Below are 19,348 nucleotides of genomic sequence, written 5' to 3'. Positions count from 1 at the left end.
AACAGGTCAGTGTCATGTGGGCAGCACAGCCTATTTTATCCCAGGGGAATGGTGGCCAAAGACAGCGACTCAGATGATGTCACTACATCTCCTCTACATGAATGTGAGGAAATGTAAATAATATCACCAACCACCCCATCATCCTGGTAAGCTGAAAAGCAAAAGATGCAGTCAGCTCTCAATCCCATCTCGCTGAGATGATGAAAATGCTCTGTATTTGCACCAACTAACACAGCACCCTCAGAACACATGAACTGTTACCAGTGTGACCGAGAAATCCAATCTTTAATTTTACTTGATTTTAATTGGTTTAAACTTAACAGCCACGCACAGCTGGTGACTACAGTTTTGGACAGCCAAGTTCTAGATGAAGACAGAGGGGGAAAGATGAGCTAACATTTGCTGAGGGCCTGTGCTGATTCAACAAACCTAGCAAGTGATTATACACAGGCTCTCATTTAAGTATTATTATTCCTAATTTTACACATAAAGGAACTAGGATCAAAAAATTAACTAAGGTTAAAGTTGTACAAGTCAAAGATAAGAGCAAGATATGTGGGAAAACTGGGACTTATGACGGACCTTGGATTTGAATTCAAGTGTTTTCTACTTTAAAAGTTAAGGATTTGTAAGGATTTGGTACACAAGCATAAAACACATCTGAATTCACGTTACAAATTAACAATACCTCAAGCACTTTGACAGTGGTGTTGGGAAGACACAGATGAGAGGAACCAAATGGGAAAAAACTTCACAATTTTAACAGCTAAGTTTCCTAAGTGAAACAATAAACCTGGATTTGTTGACCAATTTTGTTAGGAAAACTGAGAAGCAACTACATTAGCTCTCCATCTCACACACTGAAAACATTCCAAAAATAAAACAGCAACTATAAAAGACCAGCTACTAGGAAAAAAGCCTACTGAATATATAGTATAATTTAACAGATTTATGGAGAAATGAAAAAGTTTTCAATTTTTAAAAAGAAAAAAAGTCAAGGCAAAACTGAAAAATTTTAAATATTTAAAAAAACTGAATAAAATAAAAATGATACAGTCAAAACCAGAGTGGTAAAGTAGAAAAAAGTTCTTGAACAACAAAAAAAAGTAAAAAGACCTCGCTAGAGTATATTTAAAATCTCTATCTGTGTAAGAAAAGTATCAGCCATGCCATTCATGCCATTTTTTTTTTTTTTTTTGGTACCGAGGATCGAACTTGGATTCTTGCACTTGCACAGCAGGCGGTGAAACCACTGAGCTAAATCCCCGGCCCGCTGTTCATCTCATTTTATAACCCTTGTTCCCTGCTCACACAGGCTGTAGGAGGGAATGGACTTCCCAAAGGCAGGAATCTGCTCTGGATGATCATTGATCCCTAGAGCCTGGCACAATTCAGAACACACCTGCTTTATTAATGAATGAAAGAAAAGCAAAACACTGGGGAGTGGCCTAATAAATTAAGGCATATCCACCAGATGGAAAGGTGCATAGCTAATAGACATGGTAATGATGGACTCGCACAGGCATATGGAGTGAAGGAGCAATGTGCATAAAAAGAGGGCAATACAGCGGAGCGAGGGCTGGCACTGCCCAACAAAGGCACGTGTATAAAAGGCAGCACATGAGAAATAAAAATTTCAGCACTAATACTGAATGATGAAAAAGTAAATTATACTTAATGGAGTTAAATGTCTTTTCAATATGAAAAAAAGAAAAGGGTGGCCTGAAGCCAGTCACTTTATTCCTTTTGCCTTAAATTTTTATTAGCTTATTCTGTGTTTAAGGATTTAAGGTATACTTTGGTGCCAGATAAAATGAGTTTCTAAATACACTGGCACAGTCATCTCCAATACCATCACTTCTTCCTCTGAAAAAATTTTATTTTCTAATTTGCTCTATAGGCTGGCTTTTCTCTGGTTTTTATTTCTTTCCAATACTCTCTTTTATTAACAAAGGATTCCTTTCTTTCTATTCTCATTTTTTGGTGAATTGTTTATTAGGCTTTCCCTTTTTCATTTTACTGCTTCTTTCCTGATTTCTTTCAATCACATTCTCAGTCCTCTCTACATTCTTCATCAAAAAGCATTCTATTTACCCCCTCAGGAGCCACTGCTTTTCTTTATTTCCAAAAAATAAATAAAATAATAATAAACCAATGTCCTGGAATAGGGCTAGAAGCCAACCTTATCGATTTTAGGAGGTCGGGGTGTTCACTTAGGTCTACAGCACTGCATTGCCTAGCAACATGGGCACCCAGAGCTCCAGTTACTATAGTGATGGCTCCTAATGCAAGTGCTTGCTCAGGAAAGTGCTCGAGTGCAGCTACAACTTCAAAACAAGGGCTCCCAGGGCTTTTCTCTCCCATTTTATTCTGTGCCACTGGGGGAAGGGGAGAAGGAGAAATGCACAATGAGTACCCACTTGCCTACTTAAAAGGGACAGAGCATCAATAGCAATTTCTTTTATATACAACAACCAAGTGAAAATTATTCACAATAAAACTCTTGCTTGTGCCTCAAAGCCGCCCACTCCATTCCCTTCCTGGCAGCACCCTGGACTCTAACAATACAGCAGGCTGGGGATGGGGTTTCACAGGACCACCGAGCACATCTGCCTCTCTGCTGGACCCTACATGTAAGCTTCATGCCAAAGCCATTATAATGAAATCCAGATGATGTGCTGTTTCTATTGGCCACACATCTCAATATACTATCATCTGCATTGATAACTGAGAGTTAGCATCAGTTCATTTCAAAGCGATAACCTCAGAATCACTAGACTACGAGGAAGGAAACAAATATGTCAGGACCGTAGGAAATAATGAATGGCCCTTTCCGTAATTCCCTCTGACCACAGGGACCCCTGTTGTTGCAGCCAATCAACTTCATTGCTGTCATTTCTGCTAATGTGCAGTGTCAGCTCAGTTTCTTTGCCTTTCAGCAAGAGGAATCCTTCATTCCTTTCTACTAAAACACCAAGAGACTGATGAAAAAAGGGAAGAAAATGACCGTATTCTTCGCTCAGCAAAAGAACAAAGACAGGAAATGAGAGGAGCTTCGGGCGGTAAACATGTTAGGTCACCAGGGTCATCTCTGCAGTCTTCTTTTAGGGGTCAGAAAGTTCTGTCCAGATGTCGGGAAGCAGACTCCTCCGACAGGTAACATGGCCTGGGTGTGACGCTACAAACTCCCAAGTTCCTCTGCACCCCGGGAGAAAATAATTACCATTTTTTCTGAAACCTCCTTTACATAGGAAAGTACAGCAAGCTGGTCACAGAGAGGTGCAAGTCCACTGATGTAAAATTCAGTTTCAAACTGAGACACTGCAAAAAAGAAAAAAAAAAAAAGATGTAAGACCCACCATTAAAAAGGAGCAAAGAGCAGCATGCAACCAGTATGTATCAACTTGACGCTAGATTGATCCATTTTAAAAAGAAATGATCTATATTTAAGGAGATGGAGATGCTAACTAGCTTGATTTGGTCTTTGTATTGAATCATCACGGTACGCAAAAATATGTACAGTTAGTGTCAATTTAAGAAGGTAACACGAAGGGAGCACAGGTAAACATATTTTTACCATGTAGCACGGAAGATGCTTCCCTATAATCAGGACTGGGAAGGATATGTGGGAACTGAGACTTGAAAATTTCCATCACCAACAAAAATGAACTCAAGAACAATAGGGTCATGAGTGAGATTGTGCCAAAGCGGTTAAAAAATCACATGGTTAAATTACATCAAGCGCTCTGAAACCCATAAAACCCGATGGAAACTATCATTCATTACAATACTATTTTTTTTTCAAATGCCCAAGTTTGTTTTTCAGAACTGGGGGATACAGTGGTGCAATGGTCATAAGGAATGCGCTCTGTAATTTTAAAACATGAATTTTAAATTTTGGTATTAAAGACTTTAACGTTAAAAAAAGGAACATACACATTACATTATGATCAAATATCATTATTTCTTCAGTGAAATAAAGGTTAGAGAAAAATAAAAAGCTTCTCTTTCTTTTTACAAATAGTCTATTTAAAATTTAGAAGAAATTTTACATCATTCAGGAAGTGAGTTTCATTGCACTGCACCCTGAAGATCTGACAGAAGCTCAGTGGAAGAAGTATAAATTTTACTATGCTTTGATTCTAATGATTGGTTGCTGTAAAACAGAAATGACTGTTACTTTGGGGTGATGAGTTTGGGTGTGGCTTATAACACAGCAGAAGTTAGCTAATACAGTAATGGTTTGGGGAGGAATTCTTCCAGGAATCATAGGCTGCTCTTAGAGATCCAGTTGGGAGCAAGCTCTCATCTGGACTCATCCCGTTTTCTAAGAGTTTCTTCATTCAGATCATCTCCACAGCTCTGGGATTAGCTGTGTTTAGTTAACATCCACAATGAAATCACTCTTTTCCCATGTAGGGGAGCTCGGTGAATCATGCTGCAAACAATACTGAATGTCAAGTCAGGAAATCTGGGTTATAACTTCTACTACATTGAACCTGAACAAGTCATTTTAACTTCTGTGGGTTTAACTTTTCCCATCTATAAGATAAAGGAACGAGAGTGGAAATAAAATCCATAACATAGATGGAATGACGGCTACCAAACATTTCTTCCTCCTCTCTCTCTCTGCTTTGCACTGGACTCAGTGTTTCTTGTCTTTGCCAATCTTTGTGTTCTCCTTACACAAATGTTCACACTAAAATTAAGATGACAAAAAAATTCCTAAATAGTTAACAACATAAACTTTAGAAAGGGTAGTATTTCTTACACTTTGTCCTTGATTAGATCACTTAAGTGATCATGAGGTCTGGGAAAAATTATAAAATGAGGTCCAAGTGTGGGTTCTGGTCCCAGTTCCTCAATTAACACAGTGTATGTAAAAGTCTCAACCACAGGGCAGAGATATGCATGCCCAGTGCAGCCAGGATGAAGAAGGGTCCAGAGATCTCATGGTGCTGTGTGAAGGTGGAGACAGGTAGGGGTGAGCTGGAGTGTCACAGAGGCTGTTGAACAGCGTGAAGCCACAGGACCCAGTGATGGAGAAGATGGAATATCACCTTCTAGAAGACACAGGCAAATAACAGGAGGTTTTGGTTGCCATCACTTCTGACTGGAAGAATGGGCATGAGTTGTATTTTACCAAATCAAGTTCCATCACTGAAATGTTACAACACAGTTCCTCTGCCAGCAACCTGGGTGAAGAACAAAGGATCAGCAATGCTGCGGGAACCCCTCTCACGAGGATCCCAAGGAGGCCTTGCTGCGCTTGTTTGCCATAGGCACCTACGGAAAACATCACTCTATCACAAAACACGTGGTGGGTGAACCACGTACTCTCTACATTTGGGAAACAAATCAGACTGCCTGGGCTCACGGACAGGCAAGTGCCAGTGCCTCCTAAAGGTAAATACTCACCAAGGCTGGGTTTTATGAATGAGCTGTAAGATACGGAACAAAGAAGCTAGAACATAGTTCCACCAAAATCTTCCCTCCTCTACATTCCCACCCTAGCCTACAACAACTTACACAAACAAGATAAAAAACTTCATGTTCTCTAAGAGTACAGCAGAAACTCCAATAATGTGTTCTTGAAGAAAACAAGATTGCAGAAGCGGAGTTCTCAATTCCAGATATTGTTTAGTACTTATCTGTTAAGTACTAAACTTATCAAACTTTGCCACTTGAGAATTAGTAATGATTTTGATGGACTACACATAGTAGTAGCAAATTACAAACACTAATAATGTTATTTTTAAAGCAAAAGATTTTTTGGACAGTATGAAATTTTCAAGATTTCCAGAGGCACAGAAACAAGTTATCCACATCCAGATAAAACTAAAACATTCTTTTGGTTAAGATAATTTCCTAATATCAACACACATCATTTAAGAGAAAAAAACTGCAGTTATATTAATCCAGTATGATTCACAAATTCAGAGTTCTAAGTGGCTGTTTATCTTAGCCCTGAGTACTCCACCATGTAGCAATTCATCTCCATTAATAACCACTAGTAAAAAATCACGTTAAAGAAAAAAACCCTTATTTTTGAGTTGCTTGTTTATGAAATGTCTGCAGCTATTCTTCCCTAAACTACGTCATTAGGGAGAATGGTGGGATTTTGTTTTTTCCATTGCTCTTTACTAACACAATAAAACGCTGAGTGCATTTAGGTCTAAGATGATACAATTTAGCTTTCATATTAATGCTGAATCAATCCAAGGGCTGGCTGGAGACAAAGGTATCAGAATAGAAGCTGAGAGAAAAAAAATACTGAATGATCATATTTATTCTTCTAAAGAACATGGAGAAAATAGATAAAAGTTTATGAGCTGACTTTGTTAAACATCCTCAGGTAATCACTGGCTCTCTATTTCAAAATTCCAGTGGGCCAGTGAAAGTTTATTTATTTTCCCTAAAATTTTATTCTATTGCATAGAATAACAATTTTAATAGCTTTAATAAAAATCTGTTTTTTTCCTTAAAGGAAATCCATTTGAATATAGATGGCTTACAAGTCTAATAGCTCACCTTTTTATTTAAACTAACTCTACTGGTACATTTTAGATATACATTATGATCACATTCATCACTGGGAATTTGTACCTGTACATGATTCATCTTAGTTCTTGTTTCTTCCCATTCCCATTCCCCCTCCCTCCTTTCCACCCTCCACCCCCTCTTTTACAAAAGCTTTGTTTCGTTTTTTTCCTTCTTTTCTCATATTTTTTTCCTTTCCCTTCTTTCCTTTCCTCCTCTTTGAATGGATTATCCAGAAAAGATAAATCACAGAGTAAATAAAAACAAATCCTACTGTGTTTACAGAACAGAAACAGAAACGAAAAGCTGGATGATGGAAGCGAGAAAAATGCAGTTTCCAGAAGGAGCCACAGAAGTCAGAAGCTATGCTTCAGAACAAGGTGATCTGGGACAGTTCTAGGCCCCGCCCAGACTGCTGCAGCCACAGACACAGCGTCCCATGAAAGAACTCAGGGAGGTGGACGTCATGGCTACAACGGTCTTCCTCTTCCTGATGGGAGGAAACGGGCCGCTGCACCCTGGTTTATTCCAGAACATAACGCGTGCCTTGCCATGGCTAAAAGAAGTCACTGAAAGGAAAGGAGATATAGAGAGAGACCTGGTGGGTTAAGAGAAAAAGTTTCAAAAGGGCTGTTGACATGAAAATTCTATTCAGCCAGCTCTTCTGGATTCAGAAGGAGGATGAGACTAATATAATTCTCTGCAGTCCTGATCCAGAAGGGAGGCTGGAGTTTTTGATCAATGCTGCCTGGCAGAAATATAGTGTAAGCCAAAAGTACAAACTGAGTATAAAATTTTAATTTAATTTTCTATTACCACAATAAGGAGTAAAAGCTTTCAAAGTGGGGACATTTTAATAATGTACAAGGTGTGATCAAAAAGCATAGTGAATGTTTAAATATTTTAAAATAACAGTAAAAGCAACATTGCTATTGATCCCCTCAAAATCCTCCCCCTTGCTTCAAATACACTGATCCCATCGTTCTTGTCACTTTCTGATGTAGTTCTGAAGTATTCTTTTGTCAGTGTCTTTAGTTGCACTGTCCTAGCTGTCTCTGTGCCCTGAATTGACTCAAAATGGTTCTCTTTAGTGGTCATTCTGACTTTGAGGAACAGCTAGAAGTTGCAGGGTGCCAGATCCACTGAATAAGGTGGATGAGGATACATTATCATGTTTCTATGAGACTGCCCATCCACTGAGTGGCACCTGTAGCAGCAGTCACCAAATTTTTGGTCACTCTTCATGAAGAACAAAAAAAGACCTCCAGGACTGCTTCAGAAAGTGGCAAGGATGAGGGATAAGGTATGTTCCAAGCAAGGGGGAGTATTCTGAGAAGGATTAGTGGCATTATATCTTCACTATAATTATTTTTAAAACTTTAAACATTCACCATATATTTTGATCATCTGTTGTATTTTGTTTAATGTAACATACGCAAACTTTATCAGTGCAACATGTAATAATTAAGTTATTTAATGGGATTCTATACTATTTTCATACTAAGTTTTTAGAACCTAGTAAATGCCACATCTCATCCTGCCACCATGAAAACAAACAAACATACCACAGTACAAAGATTTAATGACCTCCTGCGGCCAATGACCACCCTATTAGTGCAGGTCCACAGGCCCCAGGGTTTTCTCTTCTTTGTCTTTCAAGTCGAGTAATTTTATGAGAATATTTCTTTCGTTGTGTGTGTGTGTGTGGTGTCAGGGAAGGAGCCCAGGCCCTCACACATGTTGGCAAGCACTCCACCATGGAGCTACTCCCTTACCCCCTAAAACAGTGGTGGTGACTCCACCTACGGCACGTATGCTACAGCCGGCTGTTATCACTGAAAGCTCTAAAAGGTTTGCCAGCACAGCCCTGGAATGTATCTAGATGTCATGAACCATGATGCTAGCTTTAGATACACAGTGTCTTCTTTCAATTCATAGCTTGAAGTTCTGTTTTGCTGCTGTTGATATTTCAGGAAGCATTGTTCTGTTTTTCTTACTTATTGCTGCACTGCTCTATTCCCACATGGTTCGGGGGTGCACTCTTTGGCAGGGATGTCAATCATTTCCTTCCTCGCCTTCCTTAACCCTCGGCGTGGACTGATCTTGGTGCTCTCCCGGCCCTGTACTCTCTTCCAGCCTCCTACAGTGTCTCCCTTCTCACTTGGTGGAAGAACCTGGCCGCCTGCTTTCTGAGCTTCCCTGGCTCTACTCCCCGCCACCTCCACCCAGGTCCTCCCTCTCCCTGGGCTGCTGTGGCCTCATCCTGCCCTCCTGGTGCTCTCTTTTCGGCACTGCCCTAGGCAGTAGGAGGCTCAGGCTGCTCACTGTAAGGCTCAGAGGCACAACTGGGCTGCTAGTCCCACACCCCGTTCTCCGAGGCACAGCTAGACCATGACACAGCTGGCTACACTGAGTTCTCCTGGTCTCACCGCTGATCTGTGGGGCCTCCGCTCCCCTCTGCTTTCTCACACAGACATGCGGCCACAGCAGGCTCAGCCAGGCAGCATTCTGCTCCCACTGTCTGCATCTCGGCAGTTTCAGGGCCACCTCGTCAGCGTTCAGATTTTTAACATCATCTGTGGGTGATTTGTAACCCACTTGTTCCATTTTTACTCAAGGACTCGGGTAGACTGGCAAATCATGCTGCCACTGCCACTAGCTTCCCAGGTTCCTTCAACTACAAAATGTGAATGTGTCAGTGTTTCCCGCCAACTTTACATTACCCAGAGCAATGGGGCCACCGATTAGCAGTCTCAGAATGAGAGCCATGTGACTGAAATAAGAATTAACAAGACAGAACTTTGTGTCTTAGGCTCAGATCTCTTAGGGTTCTCACAACTTAATTCAATGAAGAGTAGCTGAGAACTCACGGTGCCTAATACGCTCCTGTGGAAGCGTCAAGACTGAGAATCCGGCCCTGACTTAGAGTCGGTGTCTGTACAAAGCTGTCACCAAGGCACCAGGTAACATATGCAAAAATGGGAACAGATATAAAACAAGAAACAGCAGAAAGCAAGAAAATTTAGGTTCAGAAGGTGTGTATTATGACACAAACAGTGACAACAATCGTTGACTATAAAAACAGTGCGCATAATGCAAGAGGAAACGATCCCTTTATATTTTTTAAAAACATAACAAATATTAGGTTGCAAATAATAAAAATCAATATTCTATTCAAATAAAAAGATCGTCCTCCAAATACCAACTAGGTGATCTTCCGATCTGTATAACCACACTTACAGGAGATGATATTTAAGTCAAGAGGCTTAACTATTACTTGTACTCATCATATTTAGATTCTATAAATAGAGGTATCTTACTGAGAAAAGCAGTTATGAAATGTATTAATCTCTTCAGAATAATTCAGTAAACTCTTATTTATATCTTTCCCCAAGTTTTACTCCAATTAATTTAATAAATGAGTCTTCTGATTTTAAAAGAAACCACTACATTATTTTTCTTTCTTATTGGATAACTAAACATAATGGCAATATTAATAAAAGCTCCCATTTAATGAACACACTAATCCCAGCACTTGGGGAGGCTGAAGCAGGAAGATTACAAATTCATGCACAAGCTGAGCAACTCAATCCCCAGTAGTGTCAAAAGGGGGGCGGTACACCAAAACATTTTACATGCATGTTTCTTCTCACCGTAACATCACCATTGTTAATGTACAGATGCCCCAAAGCTCGAAGAGACTAAGTAACTTGACTAAAGGCTCCTATGTAGAAGACAGCAGAAAGGACTTGAGGTCTTATTTTTCCCAGATGCCACTCAACTCCCACTGGAAAATACAAGTTGCTCAGACTGGCTGTGCACTCGGTTACCAAGAACAGAAAAGGCTGGACAACCCTTGGGAGATTCTGCGTGCACAGCCAGGGGCCCCTGGCCCTCTCTTGATGTGCAAAAAACACTACAGGACACAGAACTTGCACTGCTTTTCCTGCCTTTTCCTCCTCTTTCATCCCCAAATGCCCATTAGCTAAATGTGACACAGGAGGATTTGGTCTCTTTGTTGACGTTTAGTAATGCGGCAGCCTATGTAAGCTTCTTAGGTACTGCTGCCACTTTGTTTTGTGGTACTGGGGACTGAGCCCAGCCAGGGCCTTTGCACTGAGCTGCATTCCCAGCCCTTTTTATTTTGAGACAGAGTTTCACTAAGTTTCTGTTATTGCTTATATCTCGATGTCCTGCCACAGTCTCACGTGGTCATAGGTGGAGAGTTTCAAAGGTGGCTGGATTAGGGTGAATGAATGTGGATTAAGGCTGTGATATTAGGATTGAGGGTGTGGATAATGGAAGCTCCACCCTGGATGTGAGTGGCACCAATCAATAGGCTTGTAGCCAGGATGAAATATAAAAGGACAGAAAGAAGGCAGGCCTGCTGCTGCTTGCTGCTTTGCTGTCTCCTGCCTGCTTTGCCATGGACTATTTCTCCTCTGTGATGCCCTTCTGCCATGTCACCCTGCCTTGGAGCCAGCTATGGCGTGAAACCTCTACAAACTGTGAGCTGAAATAAACTTCTCCTCCTTTATTTTGGGTGCCCAGTATTTTGTCTCAGCAACAAAAAAAGTAACTAAGACAGATACCCAGAATGGCTCAAACTTGTGATCTTTCTGCCACTGTCTCTCAAGAGTGCTGGGATTACAGGTGTGTGCTATTACATTTACTTAGTTTCTATGATTCTTAAAGAAATGAAAAAGCATGTCAAGCAATTTATAATAAGAACAAGGACCTTCTATTGTCTTGTGCTTATTTACAGGCCCCTTATGATACAGCCTGGTCCCCTAGATGTTCTTACCTCAGTCACTAGACAGTAGTTCTGTGTAACTGACTGGAAGTAAGGCCCATAGACTCTTCAATGAATCCAGGCACTGTATAAATGTGGCCACTGATCAATGAAAATACATTTGGAAATCACAACGTTTTGACAGCTTCAGGGCTGTGCTATGAAGCAGACATATTAAAGTAAATGTGACTTCATAATGTTTCACACTCCCAAGTTGCAGAGAAGTTCTGAATTCATGGAAGTGAATTGAGGAGAATGGCTGATGGGCTAAATAAGTCAATTAAATGACAACACTAAGCTGATCCAATTAACTCATCTACTAAACATCAGCACTCATGAAGCAGAGCTGAGGAGGAATATTTCACAGGCCTATATAAAACAAGAAGAGAAGCTGGGCGTGGTGGTGCACACCTGTAATCTCAGCACTCGGGAGGAAGCTGAGGCAGGAGGATTGCCATGAGTTTGAGGCCAGCCTGAACTACAAACCAAGGCCCTATCTCAAACGCTCTCAAACACAAACTTATGTCCAAACCAGACAGTTGTACTTTATGTTGTAAACGTAAACTACTTCAATGCATCACCTAAACTTAAGTCAAACACTAAAAAAACCCAGCAAACAAGGGGTTTTCTGTTTTTTAAAGGGACTAAAAAGAATTGCAATAATCTGGGCTCAACTCCCTTTCCTTAGAAATACTTTCGGAAGCCACCTAGGGCAAGCAGGTTCTAGAGATTCTCTAACAACTGGAACAGAAACAATGAAGGGCTGTCAATATCAGAATAAAACAGGTAAAAGTACAATTTCTGCTCCTTCAAATGTGGTGCTTCTCTGAACCAAAAAACACAAATTACTGCACCTCTATCTCCTCTGGTTGTTTAGAGAAGAGGTGAGCAGCTGTTCTACTGTCAGATATGAGACTCTGTAAGTTCTAGAGAATTTCTACCTGAAGATGTGTATCTGCATACCTAGAACAGCCTCTCCTTCTCCCCAGCTCTGCTGGTACTGAGGCAGGAGACCAGGGTGTGGCAAACTGGCCAGGGCGTGGGCATGACCTGCTAATCAGAGTTCCAGGAGATTTGCAGAACAGTTCCAAAGCCCTGGATATGGAGCCAATCAGAATGCTGACTTGTTTTCTATTCTTCTTGAGAGAACTTGAGCAAGTTTTTTTTTTTTTTTTTTTTCTGGGGGTCCTGGGGATTGAATTTGTGACCTTGCACTTTCGAGGCAGGCTGCAGTGGAACCATTGAGCTAAATCCCCAGCCCCTGAGCAAGTTTTTGATAGGATGGCCTAAACCACTCCCTGAGGAGTGGAAACATAAAAGATGGTTTCCACTGAGCTCTCAGCCACTCGACCACTTTCACAGTGGTCTGCTTTCACCCTGTAGGGTATGCTACTTTTACTACAGTTAGTTGGCCTGAACTTGCTCTGCAGAGCATGTTTCTTTTCCTACTTTAAATAGATGTAAAACCTCATTATCTTCTGCACTTGTCTTGATCAATCCTTTGTTCATGTCAGAAAAAACTTAGAAACCACCTCTAGAAGGAGATTCATGAACCTCAAAACCCAGTAACAGTGAGTATGACCTAGGGCCAAGACTAGACAGCAGAAATGCTGGGAAGAATTGTTTGGCCCCATGGTTATGAGCAGCAGCTTTGGTCAGACTTGAGTTCACATGCTGCCTTTTTGCTCATGAGTGTAATAACCTTGAACAGGTGACCTGGCCCCTCTGACCATCAGCCTCTTTTTCCATACAATGAGGATAACAGCCCCTCACCTACAGAATACTGTGAAGATTAATGTCATTCTGTTTGTAATATAGTTAGCACCACGCTTGGTGGTGGCTCTTACAAATGGAACAAAATACATCTGACACTTCAGGTGCTTCACATTCTTCAGAGCTTATTACAGGGAAAGTCTATTAATCCCACTCCAGCAACATGCGAGGCTCCAGCACTGTGGCAGAGATTCTGCATCCCTCCAAAGAGGAAGGATGGAGAGGTGATTATGTAAAACAGCAAATGCAGGAAAATCTTCATTGAAGAACCTAAGAGGTGTTACGGTATTCACTATAAATTACTTTTCTGTATTGAAAAAAATCTTTATAATACAGTGTTGGAGAAAATTCAATGCAGAACAGAAAAATTAATATTTACAGAGTCAAACTGAACTAGAAGAGAAGAGAAAATTTCACACAGCTAGATCTCATAAAGACACCGTGAGTGCAGCAGCAGCTGTTATAATCTCTACTAAGAGCGGAAACCATGTTACTCCCGTACAGAGAACTAGCCCACTGTTGTAACCTGCACATCAAAGCCACGATGATAACGGATGGAGAGAGATGCTTACATCTAAGGAAAATCATCTCACAGCTCTCTTGCATCATACAAACATCCCCAATTTCTATGTCATTGAGCTGCAATCTGAAAACACAATGACTTGGCTAAATTCTAAGATCACAGTGCATGACTAATTAAAAATACCGAGGCGGCTTAATTAACCTGGAAACAAAAGAAAAAAGGCAACATGAAAACAAGGGAAACCATGAGAGAAGAGGAAGGGGGCCAAGAGGAGGGGAGGAGAAAGGAAGGGAGGGTAATGGAGGACTGACATGGTTAAAATGTGTGTGACTGGTAATCCTGGTTGCCCACTTGACTGGAACAAGAGATGCCTAGCAGGTTAGTAAAGCACACTGGTCGGCTGACTGTGGGTATTTCCAGCTATGGCAGGCATGTAGGCCAGCACACTGAGGGAGGAAGACTGTCCCTGACTGTGGTAGTGCCATCATTAGCTTTGCAGCCTAGATGGAAAGAAAGGAGGAAGAGGAAGTTGGCCTGCATTTGAAAAGCTCCATTCTACTTGAGCAGGTATATTTTTTGCTAATGCTATCAACCGTGGCATCAGACTCCGGTTTCTTCAGCCTTTGGACACGGACTCACTCCAGGGACTCTTTAGGGAGCTTCCAAGCCTTCACCCTAGGACTGGTACTGCATCCTTGGTCTCCCGTACTGCATCTTCCAGCTTCTTAGACTGAGCAGAACTGGATCCTCCAGCTCTCCAGCATGCAGGTGGCCACTGTGGACTCTCCTGCGATCTTGTGAGCCTACCTAATAGATCCTCTTACATAAACAACAAACAAACTTCCTCTGGAGAACACTAACTGATACAGTATGTTATATATGTGCATGAAAATGTCACAAGGAAACCCATTCATCAGTATAATTAGTATGTGCTATTAGTATAATTAGTATGTGCTAGTTTTTTTTAATGATCCTTCCTCCTCCCTTTCTTCCTGGTTTCTCTGTCACTATATAGATTCTCATGTAGTTGCTTACCTTAATTATTTTTTAAACAAATTTCCACATGAGATCAAGGTAAGAAGTCAACCATTAATTTCTTGCATGTAAGCCACTAGCCCCTGGTAGAAGACACCCAGAAAATGACACAAACACTGGCTTCATTTCCCAGGCATATAACAGCTCTCCAACCACCATTCCACAGAGGTCAAGACAGACTGGCAAAAAGGCCCAGAGATTAGAAAGTCTTATGAGCACACAAGAGATCCAAGCGAGGTTAATATGCGTGTAACAGGCATGGACTGTGGTCTTCTTTTAACAGTGTATTCTGGAAGAAAAAAGGATACCTGCAAATTCTATGTGCAGAGTCTCTGTGGGCTTACAGAGAATCTGTGGGCACTTACTCTTTAGTACCATTACTATTTTTCATTTATAGTACCAATATCCTATTAGTGGGAATAACTGATGCTGTTTTTGTGATTCTGGCTTACAAGGAAGAGATAAACATCTGGCTTCTAGGGAATGTGCACACCCAGATCTTTCTTTAATCTCAGGGCCATTTTTACCTCATTTACTGAAAATCAGTGGCTTGCACTGTTCAGGGCTAAAGCGAATTGTAATCCAGACCTCCTTAGATTTCCCTTTTCCTTTATCCTACTCAAGAACTCATCTAAACCACTTTGCCTCCTGCTGTGGAAATGGTTTATTTATTTTCGCTCTCACGAGGGGGAGAAAATGGTACTTAACCACTAACCACAGTAGTAAAACATCAGTACTGTGATCCGATCCTGTGAGCACCTACATATGATGTATCTCACACAAATTATAGTACAAGTGAGCTACACTCCAATAATATGGCCCCATGGCTCTGGGCTCGTGGGGACAACTAGTAGCAGTCACAGAGTGGGGATGGGAGTGTGCAGGTGATCATCACTGCCATGATTTAGTGAGCAACTACTAGCGCCAAGTCTCACCTCAGTCCTGTCACCTTGTCAGGTCTGACTCTCACATCATCCTGAAAGGGAGCAGCCTCGCCTCCACTTAATATGTGGGGAAAATATGGCTCAGAAAGGTTAGACCACTTCCTCATAATCAGGTATTAACTCAACAAACTGCCTGGGCTCCTTGGCACCTTTCTGGTGGTTCTGTAGAGTTAGCCTTGTGCCCATTTTAACACCATGGTAGCAGGATCCTGGACAAGTTATTTACTTCTCTGATCCTTAATTTCCTCATTTTTAGACTGAAAAGCTGTACCTCCCACAACTGCTGCAGAGTGAAGTGAGTTCATGTGGGTAACACATATAGCATGAGGCCCCATGCAGAGTATGTGAGCGACAAATACTAACCAAAAAGATGACAACTGCCATATTCTTATATTCTCTGCCAATTATTTTTACATGTTTACATTTTAAAAATTCAAATGTTATTTTTCAGGACATGATGCACTGAGATGTTCTGTGATTTTTGTTTCCTGGGACAGAGAGAGGGCAGGAAGAAAGAGGATAGTGAAACAATATTACTTTTCTAATTATCAGCCTGCTCGACTATCTTATTCCTCAGTTTTCCTCAGTACATTGTACATAGGCCATCTTTGTCCTTAATCTAGAATTGCATATTCATCCTGCCATAAAGTAGAAAAGAAAATTAAGTCAAACTTTTGAGTTTAAGTACAAAATAGCCCAGATTTAAATACTATAACCACATTAGTCATATGGGTAATGCAGACCAAATGATTTTATGTCAGCTTTTCCTTGCTGTAATAGTCCATCAAATATTTATTTCCTGTTCACCATCTGAATGGGCAAATGAACTTTATAGTTGACCTGTAATATGGTGAAACTTTTTCCCCTTCAGAATAATTTTTGCAAACTCAGTTAGAAAAGTAATGATATATTGTCCTTGGTACATTTCTCCTGAGCAGCTGTTTCACAGTCATTAGTGCATGCAACACGATTATTGTTTAGCACCTACTGTGTGCCAAGCATTGGGCCAGATCCATGAGACACAAACAGAGCAGCAACAGCAGCAGTGTGTGTGTGCATCCATGTGACAGTCTGGCAAAGTCACAGGAAGGCAGCCAGGAATCACGCGATGGTTGCCACTGCATTTCCAATGGTGGGGCAGTGTTAAAGAAGCCCACATGGGATGTGGCCTAGTTTGGGACCAGTGGGGGTTCCCAGGAAAGCACTTGAGCTAAGTCTGAATAAGCATCAAGGAAGCAAAAAGAAGCCAAAAGAAAAAAAACAAAACAACACCCTAACAGAGGGGAAGGAGGAGCCTGGGTAGGTGCAGACCAAGGAGAAGCTTGGTAGGAGCCACAGCCAGAAGGGCACAGAAGGCTGCGTGCTCACCTCTGTGCTCCACACCAAGAACCACATCCCTTCCTCACTAATAAGACTGGGAAGGCACGGGGAGGAGCACATGATCTGATCTGCATTTCCATTGCGGGTGTGTGTGTGTGTGCAACGTGGGAGGAGACAGATCAGTTCTGAAGCACTGCCAGGCTCCAGATCACTGGGCAGACCAGCCATGGCGCAAACGAGGACTCAGAAGGTACAAGGTGGCAGGACCGGTGTGAGCACTGAGTGGGGTGGTACATGTGTAACTCACACCTCTCACACCTCGCCTGGGAAACAGGGCTTCTTTCCCATACAATACTGATGAGGTTACTGCAGCAGGGGCGGCAATGTGTCCAAAGCCCAGGCGGGAAATGGTAACACCAGAACCCAGGCCCAGGCTATCCGACTTCAAATCCAACTACAAGACTGGCATGTGAAATTCAGAAATACAGTTCTTAAAAAAGGGTTCCCAAGGATATTGTTTAAAATTTTTTGTAGTGCTGAGTGAAGAGACAACCCACAATGTGGAAAAAATTTTACCAGCTGTTCCTCAGACAAAAGTCTACTATCCAGAATACATAAAAAAACTTAAAAAATTCAGACCTCCCAAATTTAAAGACCCAATCCAAAAACTGGCATCTGAAATGAAAAGAAGTAGAAACAGCAAATAAACATATGAAAAAATGTACAAGGTCATTTGAGAGGTACAAATGAAAGCAATGCTGAGATTCCACCTCTCCCCAGAAAGAATGGCTGCTATCAAGAAATCAACCAATAACAAATGCTGGCGGGGCTGTGGGGAGAAAGGAACCCTGCTCCACTGCTGGTGGGAGTGCAGACTGGTGCTACCACTGTGGAAATCAATATGGTGATACCTCAAAAAACTAGGAATGGAGGTCCCATTTGACCTAGCTATCTCTCTGGGTATCTTCCCAAAAGAATTAAAAGAATCATACCACAGCGATATATGCACACCCATGTTTATAGAGGGACAATTTTTAATAGCTAAAGCTTGGAAACAGCCCAATTGCCTATCAAGTGGAGACTGGATAAAGATGTGGGTTTTTTAAAAATAAAATGGAGCACTCCTCAGCCATAAAAAATGAGAAACCAAAGACATTTATAGCTAAGTGGATGTACACTGAGGCCATATTCTTTAGTGAAATAAACAGGACACACATGTGTACATACCAAATAGTTTCTCTGGTTTGAGAAAGTGAAAGTGTAAATAAGGATCGAAATGTATAACAGAAAATGTGAAATAGGAAGAAAAGGTCCAACGGGGAAGAGGAAATGGGAAGGGTAGGGGGAAGAAAAAAGGGAAAGGAATAAATATGAGAAAAGGAAATAATGGAAACAAAGTCTTTGTAAACAGTGAGGGGTGGAGGGGTTGAAAGGGCAGGGGAAGGGGGAAAAATAAGAACCAAGATATAACATGTAAAGGTACAAATTCCTCATGATGGATGTCATCATATTGTATACCTAAAATGTACCAATTAACTTAAGGAATTAAAAAGAGGGGTTCCCAAGCACAGTTTCAAAACATAAAAGCTCCTGGGTCTATTTAATGTAGACACTAAGAGATGAGCCCCGAGGAAGAACATGGCCTTAGATTTCCATTTAAGAAAAGCAGGTTCTTTTGCAGCTTTGCACTCAGAGAAGGCAGGTGAAGGAGCCCTACCTATCTCAACATAGCGACTCGGCAAGTCTCGCATTTCACTGGCATGCCGCTCCTTCACTGAGCATATCTGGAAAATAAAACCACAGGTTATTCTATTCAGCTGGTGGAAAATTCTTCATAACACATTATTTGATATGTGATACTTTTGTTAAATTAACCATGAAGCCCTGAAGATGGAGTGTATACAATCTACTATGTGACTTTAATGATAGAAATTAATTTGAATGATATATAGCAACCATGACTTATACTCATTCTCCAACATCATTTTTCAATAAAGACATATTCAAAAACTGGCATGGTGGTGCATGCCTGTTACCCAGCACTTCGGGAGGCTGAGGTGAGAGGATTGCACGTTTGAGCCCAGCCTGGGCAATTCAGCGAGACCTTGCCTCTAAATGAAAATTAAAAATGGGCTGAGGATGTGTGCAAAGGCCCTGGGTTCAATCCCCAGTACCACATTAGAGAGAAAGAGGGAGACAGGCAGGGAGGAGAGGGGGAGGGGAGGGGAGGGAGAAAGAGAGACACAGAGAGAGACAGACACAGAGTCAGAGAGACAGAGACAGACAGACAGGCAGACAGTCTCATTCAAGGGCAAAGAAAGCTAGGATTGTTTAAACACCGTCTAATGAAACTTGGTCTTTGAAACTCTATTTAAGGACTGCAGTCACGTGCTGCAGGAAGGACCCCTGCAGTCAATCAGA

At 41.4% G+C, this 19,348-nt stretch overlaps 1 protein-coding gene across 1 annotated transcript in view; it reads right to left on the bottom strand.

Annotated features, from left to right (window-relative positions):
• Window positions 1–19,348, bottom strand: part of Vps41 (VPS41 subunit of HOPS complex) — a 175,461-nt gene that overhangs the window by 42,220 nt on the left and 113,893 nt on the right. Inside the window, exons 10-11 of the mRNA XM_004840263.4 lie at window positions 18,645–18,711; window positions 3,224–3,321 (exon numbers count right to left, since the gene is read on the bottom strand). Coding sequence (XP_004840320.1) covers window positions 3,224–3,321; window positions 18,645–18,711 — 165 coding nt within the window. The remainder of the gene's footprint in view (window positions 1–3,223; window positions 3,322–18,644; window positions 18,712–19,348) is intronic.

This window comes from Heterocephalus glaber, unplaced genomic scaffold, assembly GCF_053883595.1.
Source record: "Heterocephalus glaber isolate CG9 unplaced genomic scaffold, H.glaber_assembly_v1.0 deba00001610, whole genome shotgun sequence".
Classification (NCBI taxonomy): domain Eukaryota; kingdom Metazoa; phylum Chordata; class Mammalia; order Rodentia; family Bathyergidae; genus Heterocephalus; species Heterocephalus glaber.
The sequence above is the reverse complement of the archived record's forward strand: the minus strand, read 5'-3'. Positions and strand labels throughout refer to the sequence as shown.